The sequence below is a fragment of the Temnothorax nylanderi genome, unplaced genomic scaffold (assembly GCF_030848795.1).
Source record: "Temnothorax nylanderi isolate EJ_2023f unplaced genomic scaffold, tnyl_v1.0 TNYL_tig0074_pilon, whole genome shotgun sequence".
Lineage (NCBI taxonomy): Eukaryota > Metazoa > Arthropoda > Insecta > Hymenoptera > Formicidae > Temnothorax > Temnothorax nylanderi.
In genome coordinates, this window is record NW_027249136.1 from 438,484 (window position 1) to 458,804 (window position 20,321).

At 40.1% G+C, this 20,321-nt stretch overlaps 1 protein-coding gene and 1 long non-coding RNA gene across 12 annotated transcripts in view; one reads left to right on the forward strand and one right to left on the reverse strand.

Annotated features, from left to right (window-relative positions):
- The window catches only part of LOC139774149 (neurotrimin-like), a 307,096-nt gene that overhangs the window by 23,960 nt on the left and 262,815 nt on the right, over positions 1-20,321 (reverse strand). For all 11 annotated transcript variants that reach the window (XM_071709175.1, XM_071709170.1, XM_071709171.1 and 8 more), the window contains one exon: positions 119-246. In XM_071709175.1, the coding sequence (XP_071565276.1) occupies positions 119-246 (128 nt within the window). The remainder of the gene's footprint in view (positions 1-118; positions 247-20,321) is intronic.
- The window catches only part of LOC139774150 (uncharacterized), a 43,006-nt gene that overhangs the window by 6,838 nt on the left and 15,847 nt on the right, over positions 1-20,321 (forward strand). The window contains exon 2 of the long non-coding RNA XR_011718523.1: positions 2,836-2,894. This is a non-coding gene — a long non-coding RNA (uncharacterized lncRNA). The remainder of the gene's footprint in view (positions 1-2,835; positions 2,895-20,321) is intronic.

Genomic DNA, 20,321 nt, shown 5'->3' on the forward strand with positions numbered 1-20,321 from the left:
CGTGTAAACTTGGCGCTCTTAACCTCGGGGTGTTACCCAAATGTCGGTTCCCGTAGCAGGATGACTGCTGAAGAAATAGAAATAATAACGGATCGGAAGGAAGGAGGATCGAACTCACCGCATCGTTGTGATTCCAGAAAATGTAGGCAGGTGGTTCTGGACTGTGCAGGACGACGCACGTGAGATTGATGGTGCTACCTCGATTGATGAACAACTCCGGCGCACCCAGAATCTCGGTTATTGGCTCTGAAAAGTAAAAATGTGACTTTTTTATATACGTACGAACAATTTTTTTACCTGGTTTACTCTAGACTATCGCGAGTATATCTATGCCTGCTCGGAGAAGGGAGAGGAATGGGAACTTGTAGGTACAGACTGTACACATGTAAGGGTGACTTATTATCAGGACTGTTTTGCTGGCGGAAGAGAACAGTTAGGTGCCATAATAAGTTACGGTCGTGTAATTAAATATTACATTACACGGGAGTAAAGGGAAGAAATATTTCGTGTTTTTCTCCCTACGTCGCGTCGCCGTACATTTCTCCCTTAGCAAACGAGGGCGCGTAACTCTTGCCCGGATTAAATTCACGAATCCGAGTACGAAATTACGTCTGCGCTTAGAATCCTTATTTCATGCAAATGTCAGACAGTTATCGCGGAACACTTCCCAGCGATGCGTTATGATTTCTCAGTGCCTCGACCGAGCCGCCTTCTTCGCGAGTGTATCGTGATTCGTGAGATGAAGACGCGCTCTCTCGACTTTCTTCCGCATTAAACTTTAGAATCCGAATACGCGGGGGATCCGTATCGCGCGTCTCATGACTTTACGTGCGCTTTATGTAAATAACGAATATTTGTCACGTTACGCTTCGGGGCGACAGTTTACCATGCCGACGCAGAAGGCAACTTCTTAGCTTCTCGCGCGCCGGATTAAATCTAAAGATTTAAAGATGAGATTCCGTTGCGACCCAGAATTTTACGTTTCTTTCATGTAAATGTCTCCTGGATCGACGCATCTTATTTTTGTGATTCTTCAGCCACGCGTTAGTCTATACAAAGCACAATGACGCTGGCAGGATAAGGAGTGGGCTCTGCCTTTTAACGCAAAACGTCGTAATACGGAATCTTATTATTCATATCACCACAGAGGATCTAGGTACGTGTTTGCAAAACAAAAAGGCAACATTCATTACCGTCAGCGCACTATAAAAACAACAAAGCTAATCCCCTCTATGTATATCTTTTTATCTCGAATATTCCGCGGGAGAAAACTTATCCCACCTGCCATAAATGTCGCGTTTGGATAACAAAGTTTATTTTCTGATAGCCTGGTACATTTTGTTGAAGTAAACATCTTCGCCATTGCGATTTAAAAATTACAAACATTATTGAATAATTTACATAATTGTTTAACAATTTACATTAGAATGAAAAAGATATAGATATAGATATAGAGTTTTTTAATGATTCGAAAATATATATATCACATACAGGAATATCTTTTAATATTTTTAGTTAGACATTAGAGTAATATAATCGCAATATATAAATTTTTGCAAATCCGACACGTAGTCTGTCACACGCTATCGGAAAGGATCGTAATAAACTTGTCGCCCATTTTCTGTCGAAGTTCACATTCGAAATTCAAATTCGAAAATCGAAGCGACAAGATTGCGCCGTCGTGGCTTAGGACGAGCGACTATCCCTCGACTAGGGAATTGACACACACAACGAGGTCGTTATGGAAAGTTGAATTAGGGGCTCGCATCTGTCGGGAGAATTATGCAGAATTACACGCGGTGATCCCGGCGGGCAGGCATTATCCCCGGAAGTCTCCTCTATCGGCCGCTCCCGCCACCCTTTTATACCGCCCTTCGATAATAGTCCGTCACGGAGAGTGAATCAGACCGAGGTTGCGCGCGCGCGCGCGCGCATGTTGGAAATTTATTTATAATGCCGAAAAATGCTGAGGACGTCGACATGCCTGGGTATTTATAGTCCATGCTCGGACGAACGGACGCACAGACGGACGAGCGAACGGCCCGTTTTGTGTCCTTTTGTGGTGCTGAAGAGTGATGCGGTTGACCTGGCCTCTGTCCCTGCCTTCGAAAGAGCACTTTGAGGCGCTTCATGTATAGAGAGTATCCGGTATCTGTTACTGCGGCGACGAACCTGTTCCCGTTGTCCGTGCGTGTATGCGCACACGAGTGTGTGCGTGTGCGCGTGTATTATAGGGGAGAAATAGGAGGAGAGAGGTCAACCGGTAGATCGATGTGAATATTTTCTAGACGGCCTCTTCTTCGAGGATTGACCGAAATAACCGAGCAGCGTGCTTTACGGCTTTTGTGCAACGGATGATACCCTGGGTACGACGGTTAACCCCTTCCGAGTGGTTAACGGTACCGAGACATTCCCTCTGTCTCCGTCTCTACGTTCGCGCTTTCTCTTTCCTTCACATTGCGGAGCTCTTCCTTCCGGATTTCTCGTTGAATCCGGATTTCGACTTTAAAACCTTCCGACGTTTATTTTTAAGTCTACAGCACTTCGTTATATCTCGCATCCTTGTCACCTACCTTTCTCCATGATTCTCTTGTTCTCTTTATTTTTCCACCTCTAAGCTCGTTCGTTCCATATATGCCTTCCATTTATTTTAAAATTCTCAAGTGTTAAAATGTGCAATAATATAATATTCTAATATTTTTATACAAATTATTCAATCACAAATATATCTATTTTAATTTTTTAATTAATTTTTGTTACCAATTGTATTAATTTTTCTACAATTAATATTATGTATATATAATATTACTACATTTATTTTATTATAATTTTCAGTATACTGAAAGAACGTTGGACTGTACTTTGCAAGCTCCACTTCATGTTCGTGTTCCGTGGTAAGTAAATTCAGTCATCTGTGTATGTACATTTTCCCAATCTTTCAATTTTTTTTGCTTCTTTATCAATGACATCGCTATCCCTATCAAGTGGTAGTGAAAGCGGCGCCTATATGAATTGATCGATAGCACGAGTGTACGCTTTAATGTCGGTTAACCGCGAATAAAAGCCGATCTCATCAGACGACGAACCTTCGAGGCTCCGTTAGGTCCTTCAACGAAAAGTTCTCAACACTCTCGATTCGCTTGCGTACTCGTTACGACCTCGACCCCGTTTCAAATAAACGCAAAGGAATTAGTAACGTCAGAGTGTAAGCACCGCCATTTCTCTAACCAATCCTGATCATCATTCGTATTCTTCCGGAATAGTTCGACGAAAGCGTTGAGAGATCATCGTCCGTCGACAGACACTTTATACTCTTTAGCAGATTTTTAAGTGCTTGTTGATACATATAATCATAAATCGTTTAGTCTAAAATTAATCTTGACACAATGCCACTTTCTAGATATGATTCATAGTGAAAATTAAAATCGATCTCTTTCTTTGATTAACTGAGTGCGATATGTCCAATTCCATATTAAATACACAAGTTTCGTTATTTATTGCAAACAGAAAAATAACTTTAAATTTAGACATGTGGAAACCTTATTATCTTCAATAATAGCATAATGTAGCTTTGTAAGAGAGAGAGAGAGAGAGAGAGAGAGAGAGAGAGAGAGGGGGGGGGGAGGAGAGGAGAGGGAGCAGAAGGTGATGTCCCGCATAACGCTCTCATTTGAAACTTTATTAAAGAAGTTTGTCACGCGATTTTGCGACACGGGTGCTCAGATGAATAAAAGATGTCGATAGACGACGGGAGTAAAATGTAAACTAGGATAAGTTGGACGTCTTGAAGCGTCGTTCAAGAAGCATTCGCAAAGAGCATTGTCTCGAGAAATCGATTTTGTCTTTGCTTCTCGTGCGACACTTTTCGGAACTGGCGCGTTTTGGATCCGGGTCAATGTAATAGCGTTTCATAATTCTGATGAATAAAAACGGAATAGAATTCTAAAGCTGCTGAAAAATTATAATATATCAGGAAGAATCAACTCTATCCTATCTCTAGACTCTAGAGTATAAATTTGAAAGGAAAGATACAAATTAGAATTATTAAGTTATGATATATCTTTTTAATGAAAATTTGCAAACACTGATATAGTAGAAAATTTCGATAAATTTAAGTATTCGACTTAAGTGTCGATGGGACTTTAAGATTTCTTTAATAATTACTAAAGGAAGGAAAAATTTGATTAAAAGTATCAGTAATATCATAAAAAAATTAATGTTACAAGATCTTATAGATCCAAGGATTAGCAGAAAACTTGTACAAACTCGATTGTACTCTTTTGTATAAAAGAAACAGCAATTTACAAGTGGTAAAGCAAACTTTTCCCGATATCTTCTTTTTCCTTAAAATAAACGCGTTTTTTCATCCTTTCGAAAATTTCATCTTGCATTTAACAATGTATTTCTAAGGCACGTTGGATCATTTCCAGGAATCCGTAAGACCTTTATCCGCTCTCTCGATTTACCTATTACGATCGATCGATCCGATCGAGTACGTTGCCGATACACGCGTCAGTTGTGCGAGAGCTTCGCATTCAGAATCTGTATTTGTCGAACGCGTAGAATACACTCGCTCCCGATGTTTGACCTAAATAAAGCACAATCGTGAATGCCCGTTCCTTCCTGCTGCGGTTTCAGCAAGGTGCAAACTGCATCCGGTCAGTTCGATCCGGTCGATCCAGTTCAGTTTACATCTCGGTCTTGGAAAACGCGCGCTATACGCTATACGCGATAACAAATGGCGCACTGTCCATTGCATCGATTCAATCCTGACTTTTCTCATCGCATTCACTTTACGTACTTCGGACTAACAAAGCGAACTTTAAACAAATGTAACTGAATGTTACAAATTTACGCATTTACGCATTTACGCATTTACATGGTTATCTTTCTCTTTTTTTTAAAATTAATTATCGAACAATGAGCACAAGTATTCAAACTGATTTTTCAAATTTATACAAATATCCATATAAAAGCAAAATTACATTATTTTCTCGTTATACGATGTTAAACTTCCGGCAAGCTATTTTTTCAAAAAGAACGTTTTAAAGATCGAATTCATTCAATGTAAGTTGGAATTCTGATTCAGACCGATCTTTTGTAAGCGCGATTGAACTGCATCGAACTTAAGGGATGCAGTATATTTCCTGCCTTACGAATACGGCGGGCGAGCGCGCGTTGGACGAGATGTTAAATTGCGTTTAGGCGATCCGATCTCACGATGGTATACGTGTCTGCCGAATACACCAATTCGATGCAAATAGACAGTGATTTCGGGCGAAATAGGGAAACGCGCGATCAACTAGAACGGGGGACACGGCGGTCGAAACGGAGTGAAAAGCGCCATAAGAAACGAAGATTTGTTTCTGGCGCTACGGCGAGCGAACTAAGGTTGATCTGATTTGCGAAATGAATCTTTACGATCGGACATTCGCGCAACCGTCTCTTCGGCAACTTCTCTCGCAGTGTCCTCCATTTCGTTACTCTCTTTCTGCAGATCTGAGCTTTTCAATCTCCGGAAAAGAGTACATCCCGAGATGTGTAATTTCATGATTGTGACTTTGTTTCATGTTCTTGTATCTAGATTAGAGAAACGGTAAAGACAAATCGATTACACTGAGAAAAAGGATTTGCTGTATTAGCAAATATTTGTCATTATAGTGACAATTTGCTGCGATTTTGATTTGCTGCGGGTAGCGAACTTTTTGCTATTGCAACAAAAGGTTGCTACCCGCAGCAAATCAAAATGTTTGTTGTCACTAATTTCTCTCAGTGTAGCGTTGAAATTACCTCGCAAAATTGAATGAGAGTCCACCAAAAATATTAATGTCACAATCAGTTATCATTTTTATATTTATGGAGCGTGATGTATGTATTATGCTACCGCTTGTGATAGCCAATAATCTCGAGTCAAATATCGTAGAAAAGTAACGTACCGAACTTACGAGTAAGCTTGCAGGTAAAAACAAGGTCGCATCACGAATTATGATACTCGCGTCGGCTATGCTTGTCGAAAGTGGGTCGCTCGGGTACATCCCACTGGGAGTAAATTGATTCTACGCTCGGGGGAAGAATACGGTAAATGCAAATCGTCGCGTTCTTCTTTCGTTCCGACTGGCCCGGGTCGAACCCGCACTTTTGATAGCTCAAATGTCGCTCTCCGTACTACCGTCGCGTCCGTCGAAACCGTGTTACACCTCCGTCGAATACCATCATCGAGGAATGGCGCCCGGGGTCGACTTCTTCTCTCGTTCTCACACGCCACCGCGACGGAATGCAAACTGGTTATTTCTTGGTCGCCCGTTCGAGGGCGAATCGGTAGATAGAGACATGAGCATAGGGATAGGGGTCGTATATAGCGGGAGTAAGCAAAATGTAGAGACTCATGAATACAGATTTACCAATTTTCTTTGCTCTTTCCGAAATAGAAAGAAACCAGATAATATATCGGAAAAGAGATTTGTAAATAGCGAGATTTTATTTTAATTTTAATAACATTATGTATATGTATAACGTATATACTTATTTTAAAAGTTTTTACAGTCTAAAATTATTTGATAAACGTTATTTAAACATGTATAATTATAATACGTCTTTAGGCATATAAAATATGAAATGAGTGTTTATATTGACGCGATTTGCTACGAGAAGAAATTTATTCACTTCACTGGACAAGGATAAATTAAATTTCAAGTTCCATAGACTTTCCTTGCTCACCGTTATCCATGCGAAAAATCTTATTGATCCTCAGGTCCGTATTTATAATCACTACATGCATTTTCTATATATAAAAAACCATGAAATACTCAGAATAAAATTTCTTATCTCGAAATACAGATGGTTTAAAAAGACCTCTAAATATTACTTATATGATATTTAACCTTTAACTGCACGGATGGGAAGCGCTATTTTTGTTACGTATTTTCTCAGTTATGCGAGATATCAGTTATGTATTTTATTTAGTATGTACTCTGAAACTTACATATCTTACATTATACTTTTAGAGAAAATAAAAAAAAACTTGTGGGGATTCCTGCAGATCCCACCTGTGACTATATGTTACTAAAAATAACGCGTGTACTTAAAGGTTAATTCTGGAAGCATACAGACTAATAATAAGCACAAATCTCAAATTTTATTTTAAAATATTTGGGAAGAAAAAATTAAGTAACAACTAAATAAAAAATTATTCTTTCCTATGGTCTATTCTATAGGTTGATAGATTGGTACAAATTCTCCTGTCAATTAAGATTCAAGTAAAAGTATTTTTATTCCAGAACGCTCTCTCGATCAAACATAATTAATTGTTATCTTAGGCAAGGAATATTTCGAATATTCCTCTGCTGACGCGTAGCCTTGGTGTTTGTTATTGTGTACAGCTGTTATGTTATCGCACTGTGTTTACGCGAGAACATCGCGCTACCATTCTCATACAAAAATTCGGGCCGACAGATAGCATCGCAAGCCACTCCGTATGTTATTGCGCTAGTTACCGAAACAAGATTGACACGTGAAGAAAGAAGGTGCGATAGCACTGTTTGCACTCATCAAAGCAATTTGTTCATTCTTGTTTATTCACAATTTATTTGCTTGATTTGGTTTTATACATGTCGTTTCCTAAAAGATTTATCGTGTTGGGATAGCAAATCGCACGTTTTTAAATAAAGACCAAAATTCTCATATCATCCGCATGATCGCGATTGGTCTCCAAAATGAAAAAAGCAATTTTTACGACGGACTTCCGCTAAGAACATTCGCCGGATTGGACGACTACGAATTTGAACGGATTTGACGCTTTTTTCTCGTAAGCCATTTGGACCGAGGTCGGGTCCCCTAGACGGAAGGATATCATCGATAAAAGCAGGTTTTCGCTGGCATCGCTCCTCGTCTGAATGGAATATAAACGGGGAGCCGGTTTTCCCCTATATCCTTGTTTGCGTTCGCGCAACGTGATCGAAGAGGCGACCAAGCAACTTGCGCGAGCTCTCTCCACGATGACCGTCGAGCAACTTTAACCGTTCGGGACCGCCATTCGCATTGATTACTTTTTTATTAACCATCAGGAGCAGTGATCCATGCGTATTCTCTCTCTCACTCTCTTTACGTTTTCTTCTCTTTCTAAAGTAAACCGTAATGCCGTTTATCATATGAAAGACTCACGCTACTAGTGATTGAAATTTCATAACTGACGAGCTACGATTTTTCACGAAAATTCAAAAAAGATGTTTTTTTTGTTCTGTAAAATTGCTACTTCAATTTAGCTCATTACATGAACTATCGTTTTGTTCTCATCGAGCGTATTATCGTATTCTATAATTTAACATAGCGTATGTTTACTGCGAAAATTTTCGATAGTATTTAAAGTGTTGGAATTAAGAGATAACTCAAGCTAAAGCATAATAATGAAATCTAGGACCACCGATGAGTTTGGATAAGTTAATTAATCTGCTCGACTCGTAACGTCACGCATTCATAATTAGATGTCAATACGACTATTATCGGCGGTGATATGGTTTCGCGTGTATTATCGCAGGTTTTATTGATTCCTCTTTCATGAGTTCCGTGGATCCCATAATCACGATTATTTCCGCGATACATATGTACCACTATCTCGTCGAAAAGCTCGAAATTAGTTTTACCGTTGCAATTACCGTCGCCGAGCGGCGGAATTTGATTACACGCAAACATCGATTCGGGGCGGTCGGAACGAGCGATTGCGATTTTATTATCGTGTACATCGTGGTCGTAGCCGGCGGTCTGCGCGGCATAAATCGAAAAAGCCGTTCTTGTCGCGTTTCTATTACCAGCGTTACAGTCGACGGCGCGCGGTGCGCGGCGCGAGGTTGATCGAAGGAGCATTCTAAAAACATATATCTCGAAAATAGTGATAACATGACGACTGTAAATTATCGTGCATCGATCTGATAGTTTCCGAATGGCCAATAACGATGCGTTATTGGTCATTTGAAAACTGTTAGATGAGTAATAACTTGTAGTCGTCGCTATAGTAATATATTCAATATTCAAGTATTATATTTAGTTTAAGCGCCGCTGTACATTTTTAAGACATTTTTAAGATTAATAAAACGATAATATTTTTTTACCAGTCGATAGATTCGATACGCACTATAGCTTTCTCGCGACCTGCTAAATTCCGTTTTATATTTAAATATTATTTGATAATGGCAACGTCGAGTTTTTTGACCGAGTACTCGCAAACTGACTTTACGTGTGTGCACTTTCGCGTCGTTTTCCACAGATAACGGCATTGTTTAATGCCATTGATGGTATTGTTTGATCATGAACTTCTGAAGTACGTCTCGTGGAGAACTTGGTGCTTTAATCGTCTTTACCGTCACGCAAAGATGCAACCGTTAAGAGCCGCGGCTGCGAGCTATACGAGAATAGAATATATGGTGACACGGTAAATAGACTTGTTTCCTAAAGTTCGCGATCTTCCCCTCTCTCTTTTTCCGCTACGAGAATACTTTTTATCAGCGACCGTTTGCAGAGGCGTCTCTCTTATCTAAGTTTTTATTACTTTCGCCGATGGAAGTTTATTATGTTTGGTACGTTTCTAATATCGAACGATACCCCCATTCGTGACGCAATTTCAAATGGACAGATGGATTTTTCTATTGCGACGGAAGATCATTCCTTATGTCACCTCAAATTATATGACAAGTAAAAATATCGAATATAAAACAAATTCAATATTCATATTCCTATTTTACATATACATACATATACAATTACAATACACCATTATACATTTGAGTATACAGAACAAGTAAGGGAAATAAAATGTTCTGAGTAATAAAAAATATTTCGAATATTCTGCGAGAATACAATGGAAAGATCAAAATAAAGGACCAACCCTGTGTAAAGAAATCTACTTTCTCAGTTACTAAACGCTGATTTATGTAATTATTTATTCTGCTTGCAATTGTTCGTCCGTGCTTGTAGAAGTTTCATTTTCCGTGCTTGAAGTTGAAGTAGCCAATTACTATCAGATTAATGAAGAACTTAGGAGAGAACTGACTTTTCACTTTGCTGACGGGTTGAACCTTTCAAATCCAGAAAAAGAGAACAATGTAGCAGGAAAATGTAACGTTCCGAAGAAAGATAGGTAAAACGATAACAGGTTTTTTAAAGATTATTTGAATTACTCTGCTCTCAGAGCAGATAAAAGATACATTTTTAACTAATAATTTATTAAAATCGTGTTATATCATTTATGAAAAATTACCTCTATTTCGTATGCGTACACGCAAAATTCAACTCAAGTATACACGTGCACGTCGAATCAATATAAACTAATAATAGAAATTAAATTTATTTGTTTTTCAAGCCCTTCAAAGGGCTTCGAGGCGGCTAAAAGACATCTTGTGCATGCAATTCCAGTTTGTAACAGGAATTGATTTCCGTTGTTCGCCAATGAAGCGAACCGCGTCTGAACATCTCGTTCATTTCTTCGTTCTCGCTGTTTTCCTTGTTCCCGCGAGTGACAGTTTTCCGCATGGCCGCGCATCGCGTCGTTTTCTGCGCGACGTCGGCGTCGTCCTCGTCGAGGAAGAGGTATCGAGACGCTTCGCCGAGCGCGAACGACGATGATGAAACGAAATTATATGGTCTCGCCAATATCACCACAGAGCGAGATATGTGTGCATTGTGTGCGAGTTACTTTCTCCTTTATAATGCATATTCTCGCACTTCACACATCCCTGATGTATAAACACGCGATAGAATATAGATTCAAGAAATAAAGTTAAATCTATCGAGCATGTCGAGTCAAAGATTGTGCGGAAGACTATACAGAACCTCCGTAAAACAGTACAGTTCGAGTAACATCCACCACAAACTTAACGTTTGTCATTCCGAGCTAAAAGCTCGACCATTCCTCTTCCACCTCGTTCTGCGCTCCACCGCACCGACCCCCCGTATTCCAGCCACATATAGAGGAGGCTTTAACGCGTCCTCCTTTCTAAGAGGCGGCACGACCTAAACTTTCCCGCGTGAACCCGAGAGCTTTTCTTAGAACAACGATACCTTCTGTGCTCAGGGCTAACCACCGAGGATACTCCGCGAGCCACTTAACGCGAAAAGTCCTTTAAGACCCGACGACACATATGCAGATGGTCTTTTCGACGACGAAATCATCACGGTCGACAAACTCGGATGAAAGAATCAGCAACGACTGCAAAGTCGACGTTAGAATACGTAACCAAGCTTGTATATTAACCGTTCTTGTTTGCCTAACGACAAGAATATATATACGAGTATATGGATACAGTATTATGTAATATCGCATAAAATGCATTCTTTGAGGAATATCCGTGGCGAACAAGACTCTTTTCAAATTAAATCTTTGCTTTATACTTTTCGTTTCTTTGATCTAAAGCACCGTTAATAATACGTATATATCTCGCTATTTTTGTATATTCTCTTTTTTTACGTATTAAAAAATACCTATCCTCTTTGTGACGTAAGTAAGAAACGCGTTTACGTGAAGCATTGGGGCAGTGGACAAAGATGCATAATGTAATTGTACATATGTAACAATTTCTCTTAGCGGAGTAATAAAATTATATCTTCTCATCTTTATATTATAACAGTTTATAAATGATATATAAGAAATACGTATAAAACTAATATTTTTATTTGTATAATTTTCATTAAAGCAATTAAACATGTAACAGCGAGGAGTTTCCTCTAGTTATGGAAAAACAGAGTCACAGACATTTTTATAATACTTCTTACATATCACTGTAACGTACTTAGCAAATACGTAAAATTATATTATGCATTCGTGTCCACTGCCTCCACTGCTTGACGTAAACGCGTTTCCTACTTGTCTAGTCACAAAAGGGACTGTTTACGGCTGATACACAGCGTATGTTGGCGCATGCAGAATGCAATGGTTATATTGCGGGAAATTGGAATCTCTGGTCAAGCTGCTTTTATCGAGTAAGGAGATTGTGCGCTATCGCGTATGTACGCGCTACGTAAGCATAGTTGCATTCTCGCGAGATTGCTTGTATGTCGTATAATCGTTATAGTGCCCTACGGCTTGTACCGCGAGACAGGCTTTTGCGACGTGCAAGAAGAAGTTGCACTTTTCATCCGCGTACAATCGAATATTTTCTGTTCTGAAAGAATATCGCTAAAAAGTACGGCGCATTGCAATAAGTAGATATACGCATATGGGAAAGTAACGTAGCGCTAAAAGTCTTTCCTCTTTCAGAATATTTTTCTCTATCGAAACGGCGCGCGATCGCTATATTCTTCGCCATTTTCCGTTTTGCAATATTTTTCAGAAATTTTCGCAACGGTAAGCGCGTTGCGAAACGTGACACGCACGTCGGGACGAGCGAAATAAAAATCGCAGATTACGTTCTTTTTCCCGCGCCATGTAAAACAGTGCGGTCTAGGAGACCCTCTTAGCCGTGACGACGTACGTGCGGAGGTTGCGCCTTACTCAAAATCCCGGGGGAACGGGAACTGCCGCGCGGATGCATATGCGATGGGAAGGCAAGAGCCCGGCGGCCTCTTACGATTCCTCTATCCGCTACATCAGAGATATGATTTTTGTTGCGTACGGATAAGCTCGACTTACGTCGTCGGGTTGGATATAGAAAACTTCCAACGGAACGGCTATTAGACAAAAAAATATGTTTTTAAAGATCTGGAAACGTAACGTGAAAATGTACGATATCAAAGAAGCTTTATTTTTATTCTTTGATGGATTTCAAGTCGATACTTTAGGCAATCTTTGAAATGCGCAAAAAACTATTTTCTAAAAATATATTGAGAAGCTGAAATTTTACTAAGAGATTTGAAGAGAAACTGAAGAATTTCCAAAGTGGTAGCTACTCAATAATTACAAATTACTCTCTCTCTCTCTCTCTGATGTAGTTATTTTTTCTACTCACAAAATAGTTAAAATCTCTAAAAAGAATAAAAGCGTTATATTCTTGAAACATTAAAAAATTCTCAAGTATCAACGAGCCATAATGCGACGCTTTATGATATATTCAGCTATTTTCTTGCGAGCTCGCGTTCCTTCGCGATGTACGTTCACTAACGATACTCGGTGTATACAAGCACACGATGTTGCTAGCTTGTCACTTCGGTCAGAATGGATGACACTCGGCCGAGACCATAATTTATGGTACGCCTGCGAAAAGAAGGAGTGATACACTTCTTACGGTCGAAGCTCGGCGAAATAAAAGTCGTGACACCGCCCCGCGGCGCTTCGTCTTTATGGCAAAAAACGGCGGATTTTTGCGATATGTGCGACGACGAGCAACGTGAAATTTCCCGACGGGCATTTATCCAAACGCATACGTAATCGTAAAATTACGAATGTATACGGGTAAGCGAGGTTTTGCTACTCTTTCACCAAGAAGGACCGTATAATAGTATGATGGATGATGGTTTCGCGTCCAACACTGCTATTTCGTCATCATTTTTTCGGAAACTCCTAATTATGCATTGATAAAGTGCATTCACGTAAAATTGTAATTTACGACGTAGCTTGTTGTGGAAATGTTCCATTTGCTTTGTCAACCATGATAGAATCTCTCGTGTGCATCATAATTGATGGTTTATCATATTATCTCTATCGTAAGGCTTTTAATCTACAAGAAGGGAAAAGAGATTGAAGTAATTTAAATTAAATTTCAAAAATTACAATTGCAAACCTTTCTTTCATGCAATCTCAATGCAGTACTTTCGTGTTTTTTTTTTCAGTAGAATATATATATATATATATATATATATATATATATATGTACACTATATGAACTAATAAACTCTCTTGCATGGTAATATAATATATGGTACGCTGCAAGGAGGACAAAGTACACCTCATATCTAGAACTTGAGTGTCGTGACCGTGTAAGAAAAGTGTGTCAAAGATAAAAATGGTCCGCTACGTTCGCGCCGTTCGCGGCCCCGTCTGGGTCAAGACGGAATTCTTTGAGCAGTAGGACACGTATGGTAATGTTGCCGTCACGAGATCCCCAAAAGACTTCCAGTGCACTGGTCTATGGTGCATATGTAATTGCAATACCTAACGTTCTGGAAAACCGCAGCTTCGTCCAGTTGCGACGAACGTGGAAAATTAAATCTGATGCATGAAAAGTTTAAGTATATTTCGGGAAAAGATAAAATTCAATAGCAACTTTTAAAATTTTGTCGCAGGCAAATACCTCATTCTGATAAAAGTTTTAAGAATGTACTATTTGCGTGTAGCATTATAACGGAAAGATATTTTTTTATAAAGAAAATAGGCTTAAAAGAACGAATAATCATCCTAAAAAAGTTTGATGCAAGAATAACGGAATATCCCGAGACGACTTTCGTTCATTATCGAAGACACATGATCTAGGAAGTTGGAATGCAAGCCGGAAGCCTTTCCCGTTTCGCGACGCAGGAAATTCCGGGATTTTTGTCATCCCGTTTCTTGAAAGAGCACGCGACGTAAACTTTGATCTCGCGAGCTTCACTTAAGGGAAGAAGCTTCTTCTCGGAGCTGTTCCCCGAGCTAACAACTGATGGCACTCGTGTGTCACTTAAAGTGCCGACCTTTAAGCCACGACGACGTGTATGGAGATGTTCCTACAGCGATAGGGTCTCGAAAGGGCGGTTACGCGGCTGCATACCTAATGGATGACGATACGTATTAGAAAGTTGGCTCTTGTTTTCTTCGTTCTTCCGATCCTTCTGTTGCCATTCGCGAGGGCAAACAGCCCGAGTCGAGGAAATACGAGAGTACGATATAAATTTTGTGCATTAAAATTTTCCATAGCAATTTATTTCTCGCTTTTCGTCTCGCGCGGATGAATTGCCGTTATAGAAACGCGAATATAGTGCGTCGGACTAACAAATGGGTTAAGTAATTCCAGGACGTGCCGCGTGTCCTTTAAGTTCTCGCGTAAATCACTCCTGCGTTACCACCGCGCCGCGCCGCGCGCCAGCGCGAGCGGAAGCCGTTAAAGCTACTTTTATGGCCAGCGATACCGAAACGCGCCGCGCGAGGTATCCGTTCGTACTAGTTGCTGGGCGAGGTGCAACGAAGTTATTTGGTATTTTCATTTATAAGTCGTATATACACACGCCGGCAAATATCGATTTTCTTTTACGCGTAAATAGCCGACCACATGCCGGAGCAGTTTCTTATAATGGCCGAGTATTTCCAATTTTCATTCGTAGGAATTATTCGCATCTTTATTGACAATATCGCCCGTAGTAAGTGGCAATATCGTACGTATTGTGGTAAAAGAGGTTGTAAAAAAAGCGGACAAATCTCCTTTAACGACATGCGCAGTAAGCATTTTTCTCTCATGCGTCGGAAAATCCTATCGCCGCGCAATGCAAGATACGGTAAATGCGAATGTGCAAGTCCTATGGACATTTGCGGTCACAATTATAGCTTTTACTGGCCGATCTCTTGGTCTGGAAGAAAATACGAGGGACATCGCACGTTGTAGTTGTTAAATAGCACAGCAGTTTCGTTCATGACGCTTGCAAGTAGGCATATATCGAAAAACATGAAGAGTATTATTTCTTTTTACCAAAAAATCGCAATATTAAGTCATGAAATGATTGTCTAATATTTCAAACATATTCTTTTGTTAAATATAACAATTTGCAATTTATAGCAGAAGTATTTGAAAATTTACGAAGAAAAGATATGTTGTTTATTATTATAACTTTGTAAAATTTCTTTTTGATGCAAATATTTTGCGTTAATTTACACAAGTGTATCTCGCAAGTGAACAAATCGATATGTTATTACGAATATAATCGTAAGAATATTCTTTTGTCAACTTACACGATATGCCCCTCTCTCTTTCTTGTGCATGATAAGAGATATAACTTGGATATTCATTGTGTTCCGTTCACATCTAGACAGCACACTCTGTCAATCCATTTGCTTCGCTAACAACGCGAGGATAACGAGTGGAGCACAGTCAATCATACCAAGCGAGTAGTTATTACGCATAATTGACAGGCGTTGGTTTTGGGTCAAAGCTAAATCGGGAAGTGGAAACGGAATACCCCTGAGCGGAAAAGTTAATGTCAACCAATTCGATTGCCCTTTCAAAAAGTACTCGATGACAAAGGTAGGTTGAATTTCATTCGTCCATATCGCCACCTGCGGTGGCACCGATAGCTAGCCAGGATAAATCGAGGTTGGAGTTGTGATCAAGTTTTTATCTATCGATATTTTTAACCTAGCATTATAAAGCCACAAATAAACTCTATGTTGATGATTAAAAATAAAAAGCGTAATATAATTATTACGTCGACGACAAATTAGAGATGCGTTTTTTTTTATTCGCCAGAAAGTATGCTTATCAATTCGAATATTCTAAGAAAAAGCGATGTTACCGCGCAATTGAGAATCTTTGAGAGGGCTGCGCGGTGAAAGATATCTACTTCTCGTGAGAATTTCTGGTAGGAAAAGGATTTTTACAAGGACGCTAAATCCGTCGCTCGATTTTTCATCCGCGAGAATGTATGTTTACAAACTTCTCCAATTGTGTGGGAGTAACAGTTGCAGGTCTATTGAGAACAGTCCCCATTTGAGAATGTCGAACGGCGGAAAATATCTCTTGAAGGAAGGAAAGCTGGTTGTCGCGCTTTCCTCGGAGAAGGCGGCAAGTGGAAATCACAAATGACTGATAAAGCTCAGGCAGGCTCTCTTCAGCTTCGCTGCTCCTTCGTCGTCTTCGGGTTCGTCTCTTTATCTGGCGAGTTTGTAAAGGCTTTCCCCCTTATCAGCGAAGCGACTCATCTTCTAGTCGTTAGGCATTCTTCTCGCGCTCTGAAACCGTGCTTTCCTTCCATAGCTCGTAGTCTCAGGACTCGTTACGACTCACTCATTTTCCGCGAATAAACGTGCGCTCGCGTGTATGGTGTAATACTCAAAGGCAAAAGAAAAGAAGGGAAAAGAAAACGAGTTTCTGTTATTGTGACAGTCCGATAATAATTTTGACGATACCGCGATAATGATATTTCTGGAAGCATAAGATATAGACCAACCGAAGGATTCTTAAACGCTTAAATGTAATGGAGGCAAAATGAATCACTAATGAATGCAAAATGATTCACGTGGAATGATAAATTATTCTTGTACCTAATCGTAACAATAGTACGACCATTTTATGTCTGCAGTTTAAATTCGTAATATGAGAGGTGCACTAGCGACTCTAATGGGAAAAAGATATCGATCCTTAATTATTATACATATAATTATTAATAAAGTCATAATTTATACTCAAGTTACTATTCTACGTTTATGCATTTATGCGTCCATGAATTTTGACTCGGTTCGAAGAGTCGCAGTAATTTGAAACTAAGACGTCGCGTCGTTCCGCTGATTAAGCGTACTTTTCAGAAATTCCTCGTATCTCACTCGGCTTCAATTAGGACGGTATCGCTTTTGCCGCGTACTTCCAAAGCCTGGCGATAATTGGTCTCCGAAAGTTCTGTTCCGACTGTGAAAGACGTCGCCATCCGGTTCCTTATCCCCACTTCAACCGCGCAAGGACCGCCGCGCCGTCTCTCTGGCTACCATCCTCTTCAACTCGAAACTTTCCGTCGAGACGACTCGAGTAGCGAGAGTCATATTTTATGCGAACTCGTTCCGTGGCTTTATAAGCGAACAATAACGCGCTGCGCGTTGCGTCCGGCGAGTGAGCGTTCGAAACGGCTTGAAGAAGCACGAGAACAAGAAAAAGCGGCTTCAACGAGCTGCAATTGAACTTCTAACCTCCTTTTAGCGACCTAGTCTGGTTTTCATGATTAATAAACCTGTTGTTAATCATCTACGTCCCTCTTTCCCTTTCTTCTCCTCGATTCCCGCGGATAATCCCGACGATCCCGACTGCGCCGAGCGTGACCTGTGCTGCTGGCTACTACTACTCTCCACCATGATCTTTTTCTGCCTTCCTGCGCGATCTGGCTCCTGGCTCTCCTCCTCACGTGCAATGAACTTCGCCGGAATTGCCGTGCTCACCGAGCCGGATGCTTCGCGCGAGCCTCGTATAATTGGATGCATTAGGTGCACCGGAGTCCGGAGGTCACGGCGCGGCGTCACGCATCTGCTGGCAACTATCGCAATCTCTCACCCGCTCGCCATCCCCTCGCAAAGAGAAAAGTCCCTTCGTTTTTCCGCCAGATCGGACATCGCGCGTTGGGCCGCGCTCGGGCGTATCGCGCGAACCGTGACCGCGACACGCTCCTCCTCCTCGTGCCGCTTGATTGATGACGCGAGCTTTTACGAGCTTAATCCTTCGTAGGTCCCTCCACTACAGCACTGTCGGAGCGACTTTACGGGGGTCGGTTCGGTCGAGATGAATCATGGACCGGTGACAATGATGAGTCTTATTTTCAGTCTTAAACTTAAATGTGACTCTTCGAGTCTTGCTTTATATTGATGTTTCAGTACGACTTAAAAGACGTTAGCATTATCAGAAAATCTTATGTTGTTAAAAAATAGTCGGATATATATTTATTTATGCTTTCTTCGCAAACTTTGGCTATGTAATTGGATCGGGAGCAATTTTTGCACGCCAAGTATGAACAATCCTATGTACACGTAAGTGGGTGGTGTTGCATTTTCTACGGACGTTTTCACGAAAGTTTTATGACGCTCGCGTAAACTTTATGTTAATACTGCCGTCTTAGTAGCAACGTAGCGACAAGTTATTATAAGTAGTGTAGTTTGAACTTTGTTCGCGCGCGGAACTTCGATGGATCGTCAGCGGCAGAATTACGAGAATGGCGCGCACGTCCTAGGAAGACGTGCATAACGCAGACCTATATCTAATGTAACAAACAAACTTCACTTCCATACTCGAAGCGATAACGTTCCCGATCAAATTACTGAAAACTTTATTCGTTGATTGGAAAACCAATAGCGATATCCGCTGATAACGATTCTAGAAAAGAGAAGGAGAGAGAGAGAGAGAGAGAGAGAGAGAGAGAGAGAGAGAGAGAGAGAGAGAGAGAGAGAGAGAGAGAGAGAGAGAGAGACCTTGTTTAAACTGTCCATTATCTTAATGCGAAATTCTCTCGTTACTATCACTATTTAATAACGCGTAGAGAAGAGTCCGATAAAATTTTAAAGATTCATAAAAAAGAGAAAGTTTTGTTTCTAATTTCTCGCTGATTGATAGAAATGACGGAATTGCCGGATATTTAACTAATTTTAATAAGACAATCGCTCATCAGGCCAAATCGTTGAGATCTTGCCAAATCAAATTTCGAATGGATCCAATTTGGTCAAATCGAACTTTCCATGAGTCAGCGGAACTTCTATCACCTTCCTGTAGGTACAAATCGAAGATCGATTTCAGCTGCATTGTACGCTGCTTTCGAGATCAACGGTGGCGATACCGCGTTTTCCTTTAACATAAGCTAGCGTCAAAGAAAGGAATCGATAGAATCAGATATCCCTTTCGTTATCATAATACGATTCCTCCCCCCCCCCGGTGATACGTCATCTGATTCGTAAACCATACGGATCACCGGTTAACGTTTCGTCGTGGGTATTGTGTCGAGGCTAATGTGCCGGAATATATCTTCTATAACTTATAAAGCATCCTCAAAAAGTGCTTCCGATTTTATTTATTGGCTATGAATAATACTTTAAGAAATGGAAAGCATGAAATTTAATACCTGTCGTTAAGATTGACTTTGCGAAGATAATATCGTCTCGCGAATGTAATAAAATACATCCTTATACCATTTTAACTATATCAATGAGATTGTTGTACCTGTACTAAAGAGAACACTTAAACTAGGATTTTTTTATTGTAGATATGTTGGATACCTCAGAGTAAATATTTTTTAAAATTATACGAACATGACGATGTAAAAAAGGGCTGCTTAGCGAATTGATTGTATATATAAAATTATGAGCATTATTTTGTTTAAAATAATTATTTACGCAAAAGTCAAATAATTTATGTCATGTCTATTATGCGGGAAAATCGTGATACGAAATGTGTTGCTAAGAGATTGTACCTCCGGTAATGAATATAATACGGGAAATGTTTCGAGTTTTACTCTGTAAACGTATGAACAAATACCTCACGACGTGCATATACAAACACATACTTTTGTATACGTGAGCATATGTGTATATACTCTGCTTCTTCTTCCTTCGGGGGAACATACATTTTCTGCGGAATATTTTTGACATCATTGCACCGGGAGATGCATCTGGTGATAATCCTACAGCATTTCGCGCGCGCGCGTGCATATTATTTAACTCTATGAGTGACGCAAGAAATTGTAAAGCGGAA